At 37.4% G+C, this 18,804-nt stretch overlaps 1 protein-coding gene and 1 pseudogene across 3 annotated transcripts; one reads left to right on the forward strand and one right to left on the reverse strand.

Annotated features, from left to right (window-relative positions):
- The first annotated feature begins 272 nt into the window (after positions 1–272).
- On the forward strand, positions 273–6,401 carry LOC148861666 (auxin response factor 2-like). Of its 2 annotated transcripts, none has more exons than XM_088982240.1 (14): positions 273–728; positions 1,546–1,658; positions 1,777–1,872; positions 2,021–2,077; positions 2,190–2,342; positions 2,825–2,939; positions 3,078–3,168; positions 3,258–3,422; positions 3,517–3,636; positions 3,724–3,799; positions 3,912–4,086; positions 4,335–5,008; positions 5,100–5,290; positions 5,418–6,401. In XM_088982240.1, exons 1-14 carry the CDS (start codon positions 635–637, stop codon positions 5,497–5,499), a joined length of 2,202 nt encoding a protein of 733 aa, XP_088838366.1. In that variant the 5' UTR covers positions 273–634; the 3' UTR covers positions 5,500–6,401. The 2 variants fall into 2 exon arrangements, with proteins under 2 accessions (XP_088838366.1, XP_088838367.1); XM_088982241.1 differs by having other exon boundaries at positions 2,825–2,909.
- A 2,441-nt stretch (positions 6,402–8,842) lies between these two features.
- On the reverse strand, positions 8,843–18,178 carry LOC148861667 (bifunctional 3-dehydroquinate dehydratase/shikimate dehydrogenase, chloroplastic-like; annotated as a pseudogene). Its single transcript, XR_016112269.1, has 10 exons — positions 17,918–18,178; positions 16,519–16,624; positions 13,567–13,785; positions 12,575–12,915; positions 11,847–11,910; positions 10,343–10,449; positions 9,782–9,928; positions 9,532–9,680; positions 9,289–9,451; positions 8,843–9,109 (listed from the first exon to the last, which is right to left on the reverse strand). The product of XR_016112269.1 is annotated as a bifunctional 3-dehydroquinate dehydratase/shikimate dehydrogenase, chloroplastic-like (transcript).
- Positions 18,179–18,804: the final 626 nt, after the last annotated feature.

Below are 18,804 nucleotides of genomic sequence, written 5' to 3' on the forward strand. Positions count from 1 at the left end.
AATCAGCCACCGGACAGGAATACTCACAACCAGACCCCACAAAATATTCGAATCCAATGATTCTCGGGAAATGATCTTTGCTAGTTTGCCGTGGGTTGTATTCATTGAACCAAAAAGCGTGTGAAGGAGAGAGAAACCTTAGTATGATACAATGAAGGAATCGCCGGCGGTCGGCGGGAGGGAAAACTAACCGTGGTTAGTTTAGCTGTTTAGGTTAAGAGGGTTTTACGCGCGCTCGGCTTTACAAAAGTTGACTCGTGGTTAGAGAAATGGGTGTACGGTGGCAATGAGGCAGCAAGCAATCGCAGGTGTACATGAGAAGGCGTTGAGCACTTGAACAGTTAAACGTTACAGAAGGGGGGAGAGAGAGAGAGAGAGAGAGAGAGAGAGAGAGAGAAGTTCGTCTCTGTCTCAGTCTCTCACTCTAGGAAGTATAAAAGGAAGGGAGAAGGGAGTGGGTGAAGCGTAGAGTCCCACATTGAAGGCTCTGTAGGGCACCTGATTTTATAAAGGTCTCTTTGTCTGTCTGGTGAGGTTTCGAGGGTCGACTTTCATTTCTCTGTTGCATTTTGTTTCGTTTTTCAGAACTGTTCGTACTCTCTTGATCTCTCAGAGAGAGAGAGGGAGGGAGGGGATGGGTTCTGCCATTGTTGGAGAGCAGTTGAACTTGGAAGGGAGGTACGAGGACAGTAGCAGCAATAAGCGGGACATGGGTTCTCCAAGAAAAGGTGGCGTGTCTGCGTCCTTATTCTTCCTCTTCGTCTTCTTCTTGTGATTTGTTGGTGGTTTTTCTTTTTATTTCATTTGTCGAAGCTGCTGTAGCTTCTAAGGTGGTGTTCTGTGCTGGGAGGCATCTGGGTACTATTTTATTGTTGTTCTTCTTTGTTTCTGGAAGGAAAAGGTTTCATTAAACTAATGGACTTTTGGGGCGTCTTCTCTTCTTCCATTGTTTCTTTCCCATTTTCAAGGTTCTAATTATTTATTTATTCTTCTTTTCGTTTTTTATTTCTTCCTTCCTCAACAGAGTAAACAGAGCTGCATTACTGCATTTTGATGTTTATTATCTTCTTTCTCCTTCGTTGAGAATTCTGTTTCAATCGTTTAGAACTTAGAAGAAGACTGTTCTCCCTCTCTCTCTCTCTCTCTCTCTCTCTCTCTCTCTATATATATATATATATATATATATATATATATATATTTGGAATTTTCACTCTAAGTTGCCATTGGTGTTACATTTCCCTGGCCTTCCTGTTCTTCTCTTTGTTTGAAACTCGAGTTAAGATTCCCATTTCCTTTACAATTTTCTGGTTTCTGGTGGTATATCTATGTTTGGTTGGATCATCTATCGTGTGATATACTGTGTATTTCTGTTTCTTTTAATAATTATTTCCCGATTTGTTTATGTTATTAACAAGTTTAACGTGGTTTCGTCTTCACCGGGAAATGGTTTTCTGTGTTCTTGTTAATTAATGGAGGAAGAAAAAAGATGGGTTGCTTATAACCTTTCTGGGTCTTCTGTTAATATGTTCTCTTGTTCCGATTCAGAGGAGAAAGATCAACTGTACTGGGAGCTTTGGCATGCATGCGCTGGTCCCCTCGTTACTGTTCCTCGAATTGGGGAGCTGGTCTTCTACTTCCCTCAAGGACACATCGAACAGGTTATCTTCTCCCCTGCCTGTCTTTCACTGTTAATTCTTCATGTAATTCAGCGTCGATGAACAATTTAACGAAGTCATTCTTCTCTTAGTTTGTATTTATTATCCTTAATCCTTGTAGGTTGAGGCATTTACATCAAATGACCGTACTATGCCATTGCCGATCTACAGTCTCCCATCAAAGATCCTCTGCAGGGTTGTCAACGTTGAACTAAAGGTCTGAACACACAAAACATATTTCACAATTTTAATTCAGTTTCAGTAATCTGTGTGGGTTAACAAGTTTAGGTGGGGAGATGATTGTTGTGTTGTTTGCTAATAGCGTACTTAATTGGTGTTCTTGTTTCTGATTCGTGGTTTTGCAGGCTGAAGTGGAGACAGATGAGGTGTACGCCCAAGTAACATTGCTTCCAGAGACGAAGGTTACCTTCTTGTTGAAATTGGTTTATCGCTCGTATACCCACATGATTGATTGCGATTTATTTGTTTATTGGTGGGTTGCTAGATGGTGATGGTTTTGGATTTATGCATCAGGAGGAGTCTAGTCTGGATAAAGGAAATTTTAAGTCTTTTCCTCGAAGGCCTCAAGTGTACTCCTTTTGCAAGATTCTCACTGCATCTGATACAAGCACACATGGCGGGTTCTCTGTTCTTAAGAGACATGCTGATGAATGCCTTCCACCTCTGGTCAGTACTTAGTAGGCTTTTACAGTTTCGGATTCAAATAAACCATTTTTTCAAAATTTTGGCATCTCCAATCAAGTTTAAGCATGAATATAGAGGAATGCCTGTGACAGGAAATCATGAGATATGCACCTGTCTATATGCTGCCATAGACATGGGATGGGGTTCAAGGGCTCCAATCCCCCTTATGCAAATGGCTCTGAATTCTTCAGGATGATGAATGGTCCTTCCTGGGTCTTCCATTGGAAATATTGAATGTGCTACTAGTTTACTACCTATCAAGTAACAAGGATTTGGCTAAGCTACGCTATTTTTTGCTTTCTTGGCTTACTGTGTTTCTCTGTGAATGTTGCTTGACTCTTTTGGGACCTCATATGGACTTCCTTCCTTATGGAGTCGTTTACACTTGACTAATTCTTTTTAATTTTAAATATTTAAATAAGTTCATACAGGTGTTAAAGATAACTTATTCCTTGCTGTTGTAGGACATGTCCAAGCAACCGCCATCACAGGAACTGGTAGCAAAAGACCTTCAAGGGGTAGAGTGGCGTTTCCGCCACATATATCGTGGTGAGCTTCACCTAGCAAGTTTTAATAAATGTGGGCACCTATGGTTCAACTTAACCCTTAGATTGTATTTCATCATGAAATAACCAGTTCATCAAACTATATGTTTAGACGTAATTTTTTAGATTTCTTATTTTAGACTTAATTTTGGCTTTCCCTTCACAAATATAGGTCAACCAAAGCGACATCTACTTACCAGTGGATGGAGTACTTTTGTCAGTGCAAAGAGGCTTGTTGCTGGGGACACTTTTATTTTCCTTAGGTCTCTCCATCTCTAACATCTTGTAATTATGGGTTTATTGCACAATCAGTTTCTTCATTGGTTAGATTAAAAAAATCTTTTTTTCTCAGGGGAGAAAGTGGAGAACTTCGTGTTGGAGTTCGTCGTGCTATGAAGCTTCAAAACAATACTTCAACATCTGTCATATCTGGTCATAGCATGCAACTTGGCATTCTTGCCACTGCATCCCATGCCATTTCTACTGGGACCATGTTCACTGTATATTACCGGCCTAGGTAAAGAAATTACCATGTCATCTGGGGGATGGGGATTGTAATTTAGCGGTTTGCTTGGAGGAAAATCTGTATTTATTGTAATTATCTTCCACAGGACAAGTCCATCTGAATTCATAATTCCTTATGATCAATACATGACATCAGTTAGTAATTCGCATTCAATTGGAATGAGATTCAGGATGAAGATCGAGTCTGAAGAATGCCCAGAGCAAAGGTGAGGAAACCACTTCCTTGTGGGTCTTTTGCATGGTTATTTTTTCTTGAGTTATGCTTAATGATATTTGTGTCTGTGGCAATGCAGACTTGCAGGAACTGTAGTTGGTATAGAAGATGCTGACCCAGTTAGCTGGCCTGGTTCAAAGTGGAGGTGTCTCAAGGTTGCTGGTTTTTCCATTATATCATTGTTTATGTCATTTCATTTATTAAGGGTCTGTTCTTCTAATTGTTGCTTTCTTTGTTCAAGTAAAGATCGGTTTTATCTTTTTGTAGGTACAGTGGGATGAAACCCCTACAACAGTTGTATTTCCTGACAGGGTTTCTCCATGGAAGATTGAATCATTTGAAGCCAGTGACGTGAGACAACTTTCATTTCTACCACAATCAAAGAGAATGCGTACTCTGCGTTCAGCACCTCTTGAATCATCCACTACGGTAGTGGCGGATGGTCAGTAGTCTTTGATTTTCCTTTGTAGTTTCAACCTCAAAATGATGTTTGAAACATAAATTCTAGTTACCAAAAAGAAAACATTATCATTAGCTGCCTTCTTAAAAGGTTTGACACCTGCGGCATGAAAGTCTGGATAAGATTTGCAACTGAAAAAACTAGTCCCATTCTCTAGGATTATGCGAGTCCTCAGGTTTATGTTATTGATTCCATTTGGCTCATCTAATTGGATTGGTTCCATTGTTTAGGCTTATCACAGCGTTCAATCAAGCATGCACCAGCTCAGGGACAGTCAGGGGTCTTGCAAGGTCAAGAAATTGGGGCCACAAGTGCTCACAGATTAGGAAGCATACAGAATGCATCTTTGTTGCACTTGGTTACTCCCCCAAGCTCTGATAAAGTTCAGGCACAAATGGCGTTGGAGAATAATTTGTCCCTTCCAATGCATGATCCACTGTATCTTTATCCTGGCAATGCCCTACCTATCCCCAATGGAATTTCACAGGATTCAGGACTGAATGGCTACTGGCCGACACCATTTTCCTTGTATGTGTCCGGGAATTGCTCTTTTTCAGATGTTGGTTCCCAGAGTTCTGGATTTCAAGGAAAGAGGGCTCCTGATCCTGGGGAATTATTTGAGATGCCATCTACCCAACCAAAACGCAGTGGCACTTGCATGCTCTTTGGTGTCAATTTAACTAAAAATCCAATGGAGCATCTATCATCACATACCATGGTTCCTGGCGTTGTCTGGGATCCTTCCCCTGTTCCTATGGTGGCATCCCAATCGGGCACTTCAGACTCTGTGCAGCTCTCAGAGCCATCCAAGAATATGAAGTCATCTAATTCCAGTGGATCTGGTGGCCTTGTGGAGAAACCATGCAAAAGTTGTTGCTCAGTTACTACCCGGAGTTGCACAAAGGTTAACTTCGTAGTGCTCTGCTCTAAACTGTTCTTGAGTCAATGTGTCCAAGTGTGCTCCTTCTAACAAACATGGTTTGTGTTGGCATCAGGTCCACAAGTATGGGACCGCTCTTGGGCGATCGGTGGACCTCACAAGATTCAATGGGTATGATGAACTTGTACATGAGCTTGACCGAATGTTCGAATTCAATGGGAAGCTGAAGGACCAAAGCAATGGCTGGGAGGTTGTATACACAGATAACGAAGGCTACACAATGTTGATGGGGGATACTTCATGGCTGTTAAGTATTATTTTCGTTTCTTTTTCTTGTTACAGTGGTTAGTCATTGGTGGCAATTCTCCATCCAAACACTTGAAAGTTGAAGCTGACTCCATATTTTTCTTTCTTCTCTCTTTTGACAAAGCAGGGAATTCCGGTCCATGGTGCGAAAGATGTTAATCTGCCCAAAGGAAGAGGTCGATGAGTTGAGAAGTATGAAAATCTCTTGAATCTCTCTCTCCCATAACATACATGGAATAATGTGAAGGGTACTGCGGTAGATGGCCTAAGATGTATTTCGTTCCTCCTATAAATGGGCGGCCTTTGCTTTGTTCCAATGGGTTTTTCTTCTGTGGAGCAAAGCTGAACAGCTTAATTGGTGGGTGCAAATTAGACTAATCCCTTCAGTGCCCGTTTGGGAGGGCTGAGGTGCAGCTGCGCCACTGACTTTCCAGTGTGGGTCCCACATCTAGAAAGCCCAAATTGACTGTTGGTCATTTGAAGGGCTGTCTGCTTTGATATGGGACGCTCAGTGTTGCTTGAACTGAGTTGGGCTTTCCTCATGCCAGAATCCACTGTGTAAAGGCCCTCCCAATCCCAAACAGACTTTAAATAGCTTATCCAGAGCTGAATGGAATATCTTCAGCCCAGCCCTGAACCCCTTCCTGGACATAGTAGTCCTTTCCTGCGGTTCCCGGCGGCATTGGGCAGGTGATTAGGCATATTCCCTCGTACCATCAATACTGAAAAGCTGGTACTGGAATTTCCACGCTCTATGCCTTTCTGTGGCCGGAAAGGCCCCCTCTGTTACATTACAGCACTCGATGACTGCTGTACCGTCCAAATCCCCAAAGGAGTCTAATTCTCCAAAGCCCTCAGGGCACAGTAGTTTGGGATTCCAAGCTGAAGCTTGATACAAAATTATAAATACAATCAATCAATCAATCATTTATGTACCCAATTGCGTACTCCATTGTTGAAAGAAACGATTCATCACATACAAATTCAAATTCTAATTGGAGGTGTAGGAGTCTACCGCGGTGTTTTGGGGAAGTGGGGGGGTGTAGGTTCTTGTTTTTAAACAGAATTTTCAAATAAGTGTTTATAAGAGTGTTTGGTGTGATATTTTAAACAGGTTTTTTCTTTATAAAAGCGCTTCTCCGAAAGTAAAAAGTCCAAAATTTCGAGGTCTTCTCTAAACGGGCTTTTTGGGAAGTGCCTTTTTTGGGTTTTTTTACTGATCACCTCTCCTGAAATTTGGTAATTGCAATCATATCCTCTGATCTGGTAAAATCTTCCAAAATAGGCATGGAAATGACTAAAATACTCGTGCAGTTGCTTTTGACAAAATTGTTTATTTTCTAAATTCTTTTCATATGAATCACCGTCCCAAACCCTTTTAATCTCTTTTCTGAAATTGATTCAAATTTGTCTATTATATCAATCACTCAAAGGGTTGTAATTTTAAATTATCTTTGTTTTTATTGTTCATAAAGTTCGTATTTTTTTTTGGGAGAAACTAGTCTTAATAGTAACTGCATGGGTATTTTGGATGTTTTCATGCCCTTTTTGGAAGATTGTCAGAGGGGGTCTACTTCCAACTGTAATAGAAAGTAGAAAGTTAAAAGGAGAGGTGATTGCAATTGCTCAACTGAAGAGGAGACTAGTGCAATTTACCCAATCTTTTAAGCGTTGGGTAAGTGCTTAAAAGCACTTCCAAACACAGATTAAACAGGCTTATGAATAAATGCTTATTAGATTAACACATCTTGAGTATTTGGTGTGATCATCCTAAACTAGCTTTTTCTTCATAAATAGGTTTCTCCAAAACGTAAGAAGTAATAAACCCAAACTTTTGGCTTCTTCGAAATACATTTTTTGGGCTTGTTTTCACCAAATGTCATCTCTGGCATCCCAAATGCAGCCTAAATTTCCTATATAGGAGAAAGCAATTTGTGGAGAACCACTTGATGAGTGGGCCTTCAAAATAAGCACTTCCAATAGCCAGTAATATTTCTTCTTTGAAAGGGCAATTTGTAGTGTCAGTCATCACTTCGTATTCACTGCAAATTGACAGTTCATGCTACCAAGCAACCTCAGAAGTCTGTCGTTACCCTTTCATCTCCATCTGCATCTGTTTTTTCTTTTTTAAGATTTTCAAGTTTATCAACCCAATTATCTATGTACTGAAATCATAACCAATTTAGTTGAATATCAATTCAATTACAGAAGGGGACAAGAATCATGAATATAGTACCCCAGGAATTCATGGTTCATTAAGATAGTAATCACTTATTTGCAAATAATCCAAGTTGATTGCTTTTTGATTTAGAGAAGAAAACTCCTTTTATAATTGGGCTTATATGTTGATATAAATTATTTTATAGTCGTCAGCTTTTTTCATAAGCACGGCTGTCTTCCAATTTTACATTAGTGTACTCAGATTTTTAAAACCCAGGATAACAAACCCAGCCTGAGTTCTGAGGGCCCGTTTGGTTTGTGAAAATAGGGATCTGGAATTAGAATCAGAATGGGCCATTCTAATTCCAACTGGTGGAATGGCAATTCCCCATTTGAGGGAATGCCCATTCCCGCCCCCTCTGGGCATGAAAACCCATTCCAATTGTTTCCAATTTTCATTCTGCTTTCTGTTTGAATCAAATAAACTATGGGAATAGATCACTCCGATTCTGATTCTAACTGTGAACCAAATGGACCCTTAATTTCTTATCAGGCCAATAAGTTTAAGGTTGAACCACTCAGCAAACCCAAGTTCTCTACGTGAAAATCCACTATAAAATAACACCCTTTTTGTACGTTGTTGATTAGAAACTGAAAACCCTACTGTCCGTATAGCAGGAGTATTTTCCATCCCTGATTTGAAGGACCCACTTCTGGGAATTGGGGCAACTCAGTTGAGCTAGTGGCCTAGTGGGTACGAGGTGAATATTCACAGGGACAAAGAGGCTAAACATTACCAGTGATACGGGTGATCAAAAAATTGCTCATGATCTTTTCAGATCGACTGTCATGCCTCATGACATACATCCCTGTATGTGGTGCAGAAATCCATGCTAACTTATGACAGAGGTGCCAGTCTCCTGGAAGCACTGAGGTGTCAAGGAGCTTTCATCCTTTTAACTTGGACTGCACTGCGTGGTGCACCCTGGTCTTCACGCGTGAATCCATATCAGATGTCACGGCTCTTTCAGCTTCTTTTAAGTTTCATACCAGAAGAAAGATTCAGGATGCTAATTCACTTGGTGGTTGAATACTAATAATAAGCCAACTCATAGCTGAAATGTTAGAGCTGTGGATAATTTCCTAAAACGAGAAGATAAAAAAAACAAAATGCATAACTACAAGATTAACTTTTTAATACTCATCATCACTATCAAGACCAGATTTAACTGTTTCCTTCATGCTTTCTACTAACACAATTTGTTAAGAACTCAACTTTCTCCCTCTTATTTTCTGTCAAACCAAATGCAGCCTTAAGTTCTAGCCATTTCAGGTGGATTACTTGTGAAATTTTGATTGTTTCTGATTGATATGTATGAGATGAGATGAGTATGTCACGATTCTATGATCAAGTGACTTTATTAATCAATAGGAACTAGTAATTTTATTACATTGATTAGAGCCCTCCACGAGCTCAGCACCATTTGACAGTCGATACAGCTCTAATAGAAAATCTTAACCAACATCTTATGCTTCTTGTATTATTTCCATTGAATTCTCACTTATAAATAAGCAAGAAGTTACATGCCACAGCATTTGTTCTCAATGCAATAACTCAGAATTTTGCTAAAACAATCTCTCGCATGAACCCTTCTGGTGCTGCATACACAAAAAGACTATGAACCTTAAACAGATATAATATGCAGATTATTTGAAATGGTTAGCTTACATTCTTGTTTAGATGCATAGTCTTCCTAGCAGTAAGAATTGGAAACAAATTCAAGACTTGCATTGTCAGCTTAGAGGTATGGAATGCAGAACAAGGAGAAAATTAGTACCTTCTCCTCCAGTGAATAGATCGAACTGACCAATAGCCTGAAGAAGGAACATTTCAACTCCACTCACAATGAGAGCTCCAGCAGCCTCTGCTTCTTTCAACAATTGGGTTTTCCTAGGTGTGTAAACTGAATCAAATACAAGCTGGTAAACTCCCAAGGTATCCTAATCAAACAAATAAAGATTAAATTTTTTATTTCTAGAAGTACTCTGTCTTGACTTCTGAATGAAAAGTTAAGAGCAACCTCAGCAACAGGAATGCGATCTTTGTTTGGACGCATGCCTAATGGGGTGGCATTTGCAAAGATTGCTCCTCTTTCTGGACGGAACTTAGCAATATCTTTGTAAGGATGAGCTACCCCTGAAACTGAGCAGGCCAGGGACTTTGCTCTATCTTTTCAAATAAAACCATGATGGTTAGAAAGGATTGGATAAAATCAGAAGATAAGAGACATGCTCCACCATCATATTAGAGAAGATATTTCAGTATCTTACCAAAGTCTATGTCAAAAATTATCAGCCTTGCCCCCCTACTTTTGGCACCAAATGCCAATGCTCTTCCAGCACCTCCAGCACCAACAAGCACAAACATTTTCCCAGTGATTGGAGAAGTGAGTGATGCCTTTTCAGTTCCTTTCGTTGCTGCAAGCTTTAAATTGTGTATCTATTAATAAACAAAGTTCATCCCTTTCTTTAGAGATTTTGAGCTACAGGAACTTTTCCAGCATGATACTCCTTAAATTGGGAGCTGAAAATAACTGGATGGTTACTAAAACCATGAAATCTAAAAATTAATAGCAAAGAATCCTAGATCTAGAGCCTTTTCTCTTCCCAATAGAAGATCATTTCATCCTCATAAATCTGTTTCCCAAATATGCAGGAGCTATCTACAGTTTTTCCTGGGTGGGAAAGTAGGTTTAGGATATGTCATCCATTTATTGAAGCCACTAGACACTATATACTAACCATAAATCTAAATGAGAAGGCAGTTTGAGCCCTTTAGAAAAGGACAAGGCTGCAATTTGATTAGAGCAACTGTTATGTCAATGATAGTACCTCTAAGTGCATCCTCAATTGCGGTTATAGAAGCTTCACAGTCTGTTATAACCAATCAGTTTCCCATCAGTAGGCCTCCTTATAATTGTATTTACAGCTCCTATAGACTGATGAAGCATGTGAAGTTTTAGAAACTATCATATATTATCAAGATACTGTCACTAGCAACATGAATGGCTATGATTAAGGTTAAGGTGGAAAAGAATTTATCAAATTTATAAGTTAGGATGAAAAAAAATGACAACATTGTTATGAAGTATGAACTTTGACATGATGAAGGAGCCAACAACAAGAGGATATTCAAAATCATAGGTCTACAGGAAATTCTTGTCACATGAAGCAATCTAATTCCACTTAATTGTCATTCGAAAACATGACTGAGTTTCATCCATGGGATGACTAAACTTAGGGATGTCAACGGTATTCAAAAATCCAATTTCAAATTCGAGATTCAACATAATCAAATCGAATTTGGATAATTCGAATATCATAATCAGTTGAATTTTGATATCTTGTTCATACCCATTAGCTAATCGGATTCGACTTTGGGTATGACCTGATTCGATTCAATAAATATCCGAATTCGACCAATTATTTAGATCTTATATATAATATATAAAATATTTCAATTTTTATATAATAATTAAATTATATAAATAATGTATATACTTATATACTTTATATAAATAAAATTTTATTTTATATATTTATTAATTACCTAAAATAATTAATTGGTTGAATTTGAACTGAATTCAAATATTAATTTTCAATATCCATCGGATATCGAGTTTTCTAATTGGATTCAAAGTCAGATATTGCCTGATTCGATTCGAATCCAATCCGTTTACACCCCTAACTAAACTAAACCGTACCAGAGCCTTAAATTTTTGAGTAAGCCAATATTTAAAATCTTGTGTTCTGATTTACAGTACTATGACCATGGTTTTCAAATGAACATTGTAAAGGCACCATATACATGCGCACTTATATGTCTATTGACATGAACTGCTAGTCAGTTTGCTTAATGAAGGTGTATAAATGACCCAGGAATTTTCCACATGGAAACTTCATTGGGGAATCAAAAAGAGCCCTTGTGTTTCTCTAATATTTGTTAATGGGTGAAAAGTTCAACCTAAAAAACAGTCATGTATTCTAGCAAGGCTCTTCTTTATGAACTTTTCCAAAACTAAAAAAATTAAATTTTGAATGGCTGTTTTTAATTGGGTAAAGCTCCACTAAAAAGTGGGGTATGGGGATGATGGGGACTGCAAAGCATGGCAAACCCAGACAACTTACCCAATTGATGGATGGGATTGACCACAAGATTCTTCCATGTGGCAGAAATAGGCTGGTTCATATAGCAAGTTTCTCTACTTAACCTTCTTCCAACACATGCATGTGTACATACTTTTCTACATAAATGCCTGTATACGTGCATATGTATAGATATGAAATTGTAAGGTGAATGCAGTTTTGATCTACCAACTGAAACCACTAAATTGACCTGAGCAAGTGGATGGACTTCATGGCAGCACCTGGTAATAGCTTCCTTGTATAGGATTCCAACACTGAGTTCACAAGAATGACAAAATAAATCAAACTTCATTAAGAAAAAGAGGTCCGAATAACATATCAGGTTCCAAAGAAAAAGGTCATATTTCAAGAACAAAATTTGCTTCAAGATGGACTTAACAGTCCAAACCAAATCAGAGAAAATAAAAAGCAAGTACTTTTCTATCCAATCTGGTTAATAATTACTCAATACAGAAAGTTTTCTGTTATTTTGTCAACTAAACTAGTTTACTTCTTGAAAAAGAAAAAAAAATGAAAACTAAATGACATAAAGCCCATTACCCAATGTTGTTCCCAGCTATCTGGGGTTCTTGGGAGGGGTAGTCTGGATATGGTCCTAACTTTTGGCTTTTTTTTTTTTTTGCACAAAGTGGCCAGTCTCAAACTTGAACCCATGATCTCATGCTTGGCAGCCTGACATTTTACCATTATACCAAATAATGGCCCCTAAAGTTTAGATGGCATATGGTATATGTAATGTAATCTTAATTTGGTATCAAGAAGAGAAACAATCTATGGTAACCAAATCCTAATAAATGAACTAAAAATATGGTAAAATCAATAAAAGAGAAATTGTTTTTCTCAGTATTGAAAAAAAAAAAAGAAAAACTTTGCTACAAGAACAAAGAGTTTCCTCTCCTGAAGTAACTGGTTGCATACCTGAAACCTGCAAAGTCAGGACAAGAGTAAACTGTAAAGAATTCCTCGAGATCATCAACAAGCATTGGGACATAAATTCCATTGTATCCTGCATGTCTGAAAGTAGGGTTATGTAGAATGGGGCCTTTACTGTGGCCTACTGGATTTGAAATGAGCCCAAAAATCTTCGTATCTGTGTTTAAATACTCAAGTATATAAGTTTGTCTAAGGCTGTCCAAGGTAGGTAAGCCAGGTGCCAAGTTGCTTCCAATAGATCCATAGACTAAAAAAGCACCAAACTTTGGACCAAGAAGCTGGCTTATAAGTCCTCTATCTCCTTTAGAGTACGCAATTAATGGAACCTGTGGGTAGAAAAACCAAGATAGTGATATGTCATGACAATACCAAATATCATATGAGTAATATAAGCACAGAAGTCCATAAAGAATTCCTTAACTATGGGGCCGTTTGGCAAGTCTTTTTGGGAAGATCTTCTGGTAGCTCTGACAGTCAAAAGGTGCATTGAGTTTTTGCATGAAGATCTGAGCAGCCCAAAGCTAGTTTGGCAACCACCCGTCTTTTTGTCTTTCCACACGAGAATAAAGCGAGAAAGACACGAAAATCTCCATTTGGAGCTTCCTGAAATCAGCTCAAAATGGGCTTCTCACGTCTTTTCGGCGCAGCGACTTTTGGTGGCTAGATCTGTTACGAACCAAACAGAAAAAGACCACAGCGTGGTCTGCCCGACTTGTAAACAGACAAAAGAGCACGCGGAAAGACACACCAAACGGGACCTATGTCAATCTTCTCATAGCTGGATTAAATCCATTTAACTAAACCAGGATATTTTTTCTTGGGAATTGTAATTCTTTTATTATCATGTCTAATTCATTAAGTGTATAATACTCTATGAATAGACTATTTCTTTCTGGGCCACAAATTTGTAAGTAACCAGGTTATATGTTATGGGTTTTCAATGTATTTTATGTGGAAGTATATCCTTCGTGTCATACCTGGCAATATGAAAACAAGGGAAAAATCCTGGCTACGTCTGTAATATTACTTGCATCTGTGACAAGTTTGACAATATCTGCTCCAGTAGTTTTCATCTCCCCAACAAGATTGTTGAGATCTTCTTTTGAAGGGGTTTGACCACCCACATAGCACGACACAATTAATTTTCCAATTGAATGCTTGTTTGGACTTGCAGCAGAAGTGAAATCAGATGCTACCTGAATCATGAAAAATATATCAAAGAAAATCCTAGATCCGATAGCATGTTGAATAACAAACACATTAAAAAAATGTTACTCTCACCCATGCGGTTTTGTAATAGCAATCTTTTATCAGGGAAAATTTGAGGATTCCAATGAATTTTACTAACTGAACCTGATACTTCTATCTTGGAAATTCAAATCTATTTGGAATTGATCAATGAAACCTAAATAAACTGTACAATTATATTGCTTGGAGAGCAATATATGTCTTGGTATCCAAATACTGTTCTGAGCTATCTGACACAATGATTTCAGGAAGCACCAATAAAATGACACATAATGTTAGATTAATAAATTATAATATACACTTATAAAATAATCTGGTCAATCTAAGTAATGAATATAAAAGAACATACTCAGCAATCAGCATTAACTGATGTACATTAAAAGGTACAAATTTGCATTCAAGTAAACATGGATGACAAGGATATGTTACAAATCTTGCTAAAGCAAGGATAACATGAGATTTTTCAAGATATGAAATTTAATATATGGAAGCATGGCTACCAGAATATGTAATAAAGAGGTAGAAAAATCCACCTTTTATTCTCTGCTTGATTCCCAGCTCTGACAACAAATCAATAAATACAAAGTCATTCACAATTATTCAATGAAGCCCTACAGCTCTCTTGTTTGTTACATTAATGAATAATTTAATCAATATAAAGTCATTCACAATTATTCCTTTCAATGCATCAACTACCAAATTTATCTTGAGTGAGTGGATCCAGAAGCAAGCTATATTTATGCTGCACACATACATAGAGAGTTGAATACAAATTAAGTCCATTATGGATCACTCAACCCAAAAGATTTTGTTCAGATGTTCCTTCCATGTTACTGAATTTATAATGTTCAAACAAACTAAATATCCAAGTTGGCTAAAGGGAAACTTCATACAACGATATGAAAGTTCCAAATTGAGCCAGATTAGAGGCTTTAATTCAATGCTATGGTAGTTTGGAATCACACATCTACCTTCTATTTCCTGCAAAAGACCTTTATGTATCCTTCTATTATTTCTTGTTAGATTCATCCTTTCACAGAAACATGAAAAGAAAAAGAGTTCAAAACTAGTTATTCTATGTAAGGGACAATATGGTTGCAAATAGAAGCATAATTATTTGATCCCTAAGCAGCTCTTTATTGTGCTTTCCTGTTAAGAAGCAATATGTGTGAATTTACAGATTCTGATAAATAATTTGAGACATGGTAATATTTATTATAATTGCAGTAGCTGTGAAAGTTAACCATTTGTTTTCCTTTTTCTTCCTTGTCCATCTATCGGATATGAATATTTTATTTGTTCCTCGTTACTTATCATGGGTGTAAGACTTCCTTTTGTGATTTAATAATGCCAATCTATATGCACTGTTATTGATAAAAAATGGATTAAAGGTAAAAGTAAATCAGGTTTGAGGAGAAAATGGACCTTAAATGGGAGAAATGTTCTTACACAACCTACTTTATTTTAACCACATGGAGGAAAGTTTTGTCCAATCCAGACCATTTATCAGATAGGGAACCATCCAGATTGAGCATGTTTTGAATCCTACAATCCACACTGATTTATCCAACCATGGAACCCATGGAAAGATCTTTTGGGCCAATTTTTTTTCCATGAATCTAGGAATAACCTGCCACATGGAATTCCCGTTTTCTTGTTTAGACTCAATTAAACAACCCAACTAGCAAACACTCTACCACACACACACACACACATGCACATTTGACCTTATCCAACTAAACTACAGGTTTGGTTGAAGTTTATTCACATTCTTAAGAAAGTTAAAATGAAAATATAGTCCAAAACAAAACAACCAGAGTTTGTACATACTAAAATGGATTTGTCTTTGAATTTTACATTTTCTTTGCATCTGATATAGACCGGCACACCAGGCCCTTCACCAATCCCATTTCCACCACTTGTATATTTCTTAGCAATAAATCCCCCAGTGAGCAACAAAATTAACTAAAGTTTGATGGGAGCTCTATGGGAAACCCAGGAATAGCAGGTATTGGTAGTGTCTTCAGAGACTCCTCAAGCAAAGTGATGGCTATGTATTCAGGACCTACAGGGGTAGGGGATTCTTTAGAGGTTGAACTGTTGGCACTGCTACAAGGCCAAAAACTGGCTAAACAATTAAATTTTAAAAAACTTGAAGGTTGGAGGGGACTCAAAGCTGGTTGTTTCTTGGACTACCAATGGGTGCAATGTACCTAGGATCTACAGACATTCTCTAAGGGAAATTTTAAGCCTGGCAAGGGATCTAAATGCCACTTTTACTTGGACAAGGACCGCAAATGGGATGGCTGACACATTAGCTAAACAGGGGATCAATAGGCAGCAATTGTATTGGGCTTTATTGTAATCCTTTGGGCTCTGCTTCTCATTTCTATTTTTTGGGTGGTTGGACACCCTCTCTTATGTAACTTAAACTGCCGTACTTTAATAAAATTATTTTCTTCCTAGTGATAAAAAATATATATATTTCTTAGCAATAAATGTCCTTTTATGATCCATGGAAGGCTAGGTATGGACAAAATTTATGTTTTAGGCAATGAAAAACTCAATAAAAACAGTACATAAATCAACTAGGGACATATAAGAAAGAGCATGATATTGGAGGCATGATGAATTTATTTGTTCCAACAATTCATTAACAAAATAGCATGTTTGAGAACTACCTTCAGCTCAACATCTACATAATCAGCTCCCAATTCCATGGCTAAACTAAGTGCATCTAATCGTTTACGCTCATCACCCTCATAGCAACCACCTTCATATTTTGTTCTGGAAGAAATAAGTGAGATTTAATATAAATATGAACTTTCTAAACAAAATCACCAATGGAAAGTTAATACTTTTTTTTCAGTTGAAAGAAAAGGAAAAGCAATACTATTTTCAACCATATAAACATGAGCTAAGTGGTTCATTGATAAGATGCAGTTACCCAAATGTTTATTCTTTCAAGGCATCAAAAGAACTAAACAAACCAATTCACTTTCACATACAAAAAGTAAAATTTGATGCACTGGGTTCACATTATCATGCCAATTTCAACAGCTGATGCCTGAAAGAAATCTCAAGAGGATATTGTTATTGCAGTAATGCACTAACAAGTCCCATGAACATGACCAGTTGTTCTACAAAACCTCTTCACTGATGACTGAAACAAATAGGAATAACTTTGGTAGGCAATCTACGACCACAAACTAGTTAATCATTGTTACCATTTCTTTGTATTGGATGTATATGTGCAGTATACAAACATATTAGGAAAAAAAAAACACTTAAAATTTAATAAAGGAATCGTGAGAAAAGTTTGGCATCCAAAAGTTTGGTTCTTTTTCATAATATATTTTTTAAGTTAAATGACAAAAACATCCAAAAGTTTAAGAAAGTTTCCTATTAAATTTGGGACAAAAAGTTTGGCATTTCTATATTTTAAAATTTCCGATATTTTTCATATGTGAAAAGTGTATTATGCATATATACTAGATAAAATATATTCGCACACAAAATGGCTACACTTTATAAGGATAAATGTATAAAAAAATAAAAAATCTGAATAATTGAATGCCCATTGGCCATTACTTGCAAATATGTAGATATCATGCTACATTTGGATCACAGAAGAAGTAGGAATGGAATTGAGATTTTGGACAACTCAACAAACTCATGGATTCCATTCCTTGACAACTCGGAAACTATAGCATATTAAGCCTTCAATTATGTGTTTTTGAGGATTTTGAAATATTCCCCGGGTGGAGATGGAATTTGAAGGATGCAGAATTCAAAAGGAAGCACAGCTCATTCCACTTTCACACCTTTGATACAAAGAAGAAGTAATTCATCGCATTGAATTCTCAAAGAGGTAGTACAACCCAAAAACAGTTTCTATTTCAACGCTCAAGTGCTATTATTTTCTTTCTAATAACTGTTTCCAACTTAACGTTCATGGTGATCAAAACCAAAATACCCCGAAGAAACATTTTATAAATCCAAAGAAACAGAACAGAACAAAAGAAAAACAACACTGAGACAATCAAATGAAGAGAAGGAATCATTTGGATATTAACGTACCTGTAGACAATGATCACGGCCAATGGCCTATCTCTAAGAAGGATTTCAAGGTCTTGACGAGGCCGGAAGTTCTTTAAGTAGTCCAGCCTAATCTCAACGAGGTCAGCACCCTGAGCTTTTGCCTGACCCATCTCGAATACCATCTGCTCTATGGACTGAGCCATTAATGGAGCACAAATCTTAGTCGAATTCTTCATCATCCTATCACTACCGCTTAAGGAAAATGATAAGAGCTGAAGAAGGAAGGGAAAAGAAAGTCTAAAATAGAAGAAGTACAAATCAAAAACACGAGTAACACTTCTAAGGAAAAAAATATATCGAAGAAAGTATAGAAATGAAGATAAATGAAGCCGCCCAACGTAGTTTGACCAGCGAAGATTGAACACAGAAAAGTTAGCTGGTAACGACTAGACTACAGAGAAAGTAGTAGTCATGAATGAATGTGGGGCGGAGACGTGAACTCGTTTGGAATGGGCCACCCCCATGAAGGGTATACAACCACCACCACGGCACCACCAACCCAACAAGTTTTTTGCTTTACCTCCTTTTGGCGGCGTTGGACAAAGTCTTTCGTGGTGTTTGGGCTTTGGTAAAACCTGAAAGAAAATTGGTATTTCTTTTCATTTCTGGAAAGATTAGAAAATGTATACCCAAAAATCTATTGAAATTGGAGAATTTGAGGAAGCTTCGCATGAAATTTTTTAGTCTTTTCATGTGATAAAAATAACCTTTAAATGTGTTTTCAAAAGTCCAATATTATCAAACCATTTGTTTAACAGTCTTGATCTTTAATTAAAGATAAGACTCCAAAAGCCGAATATGTATTTTGTTGGAAAATCTTTCTATAAAAAAACTTGCTTAACGGCACTATCTTGTACAAGGAAATT

Source organism: Nelumbo lutea, chromosome 4 (assembly GCF_056320005.1).
Source record: "Nelumbo lutea isolate HS-2025 chromosome 4, American lotus-T2T, whole genome shotgun sequence".
In the NCBI taxonomy this organism is placed as follows: domain Eukaryota; kingdom Viridiplantae; phylum Streptophyta; class Magnoliopsida; order Proteales; family Nelumbonaceae; genus Nelumbo; species Nelumbo lutea.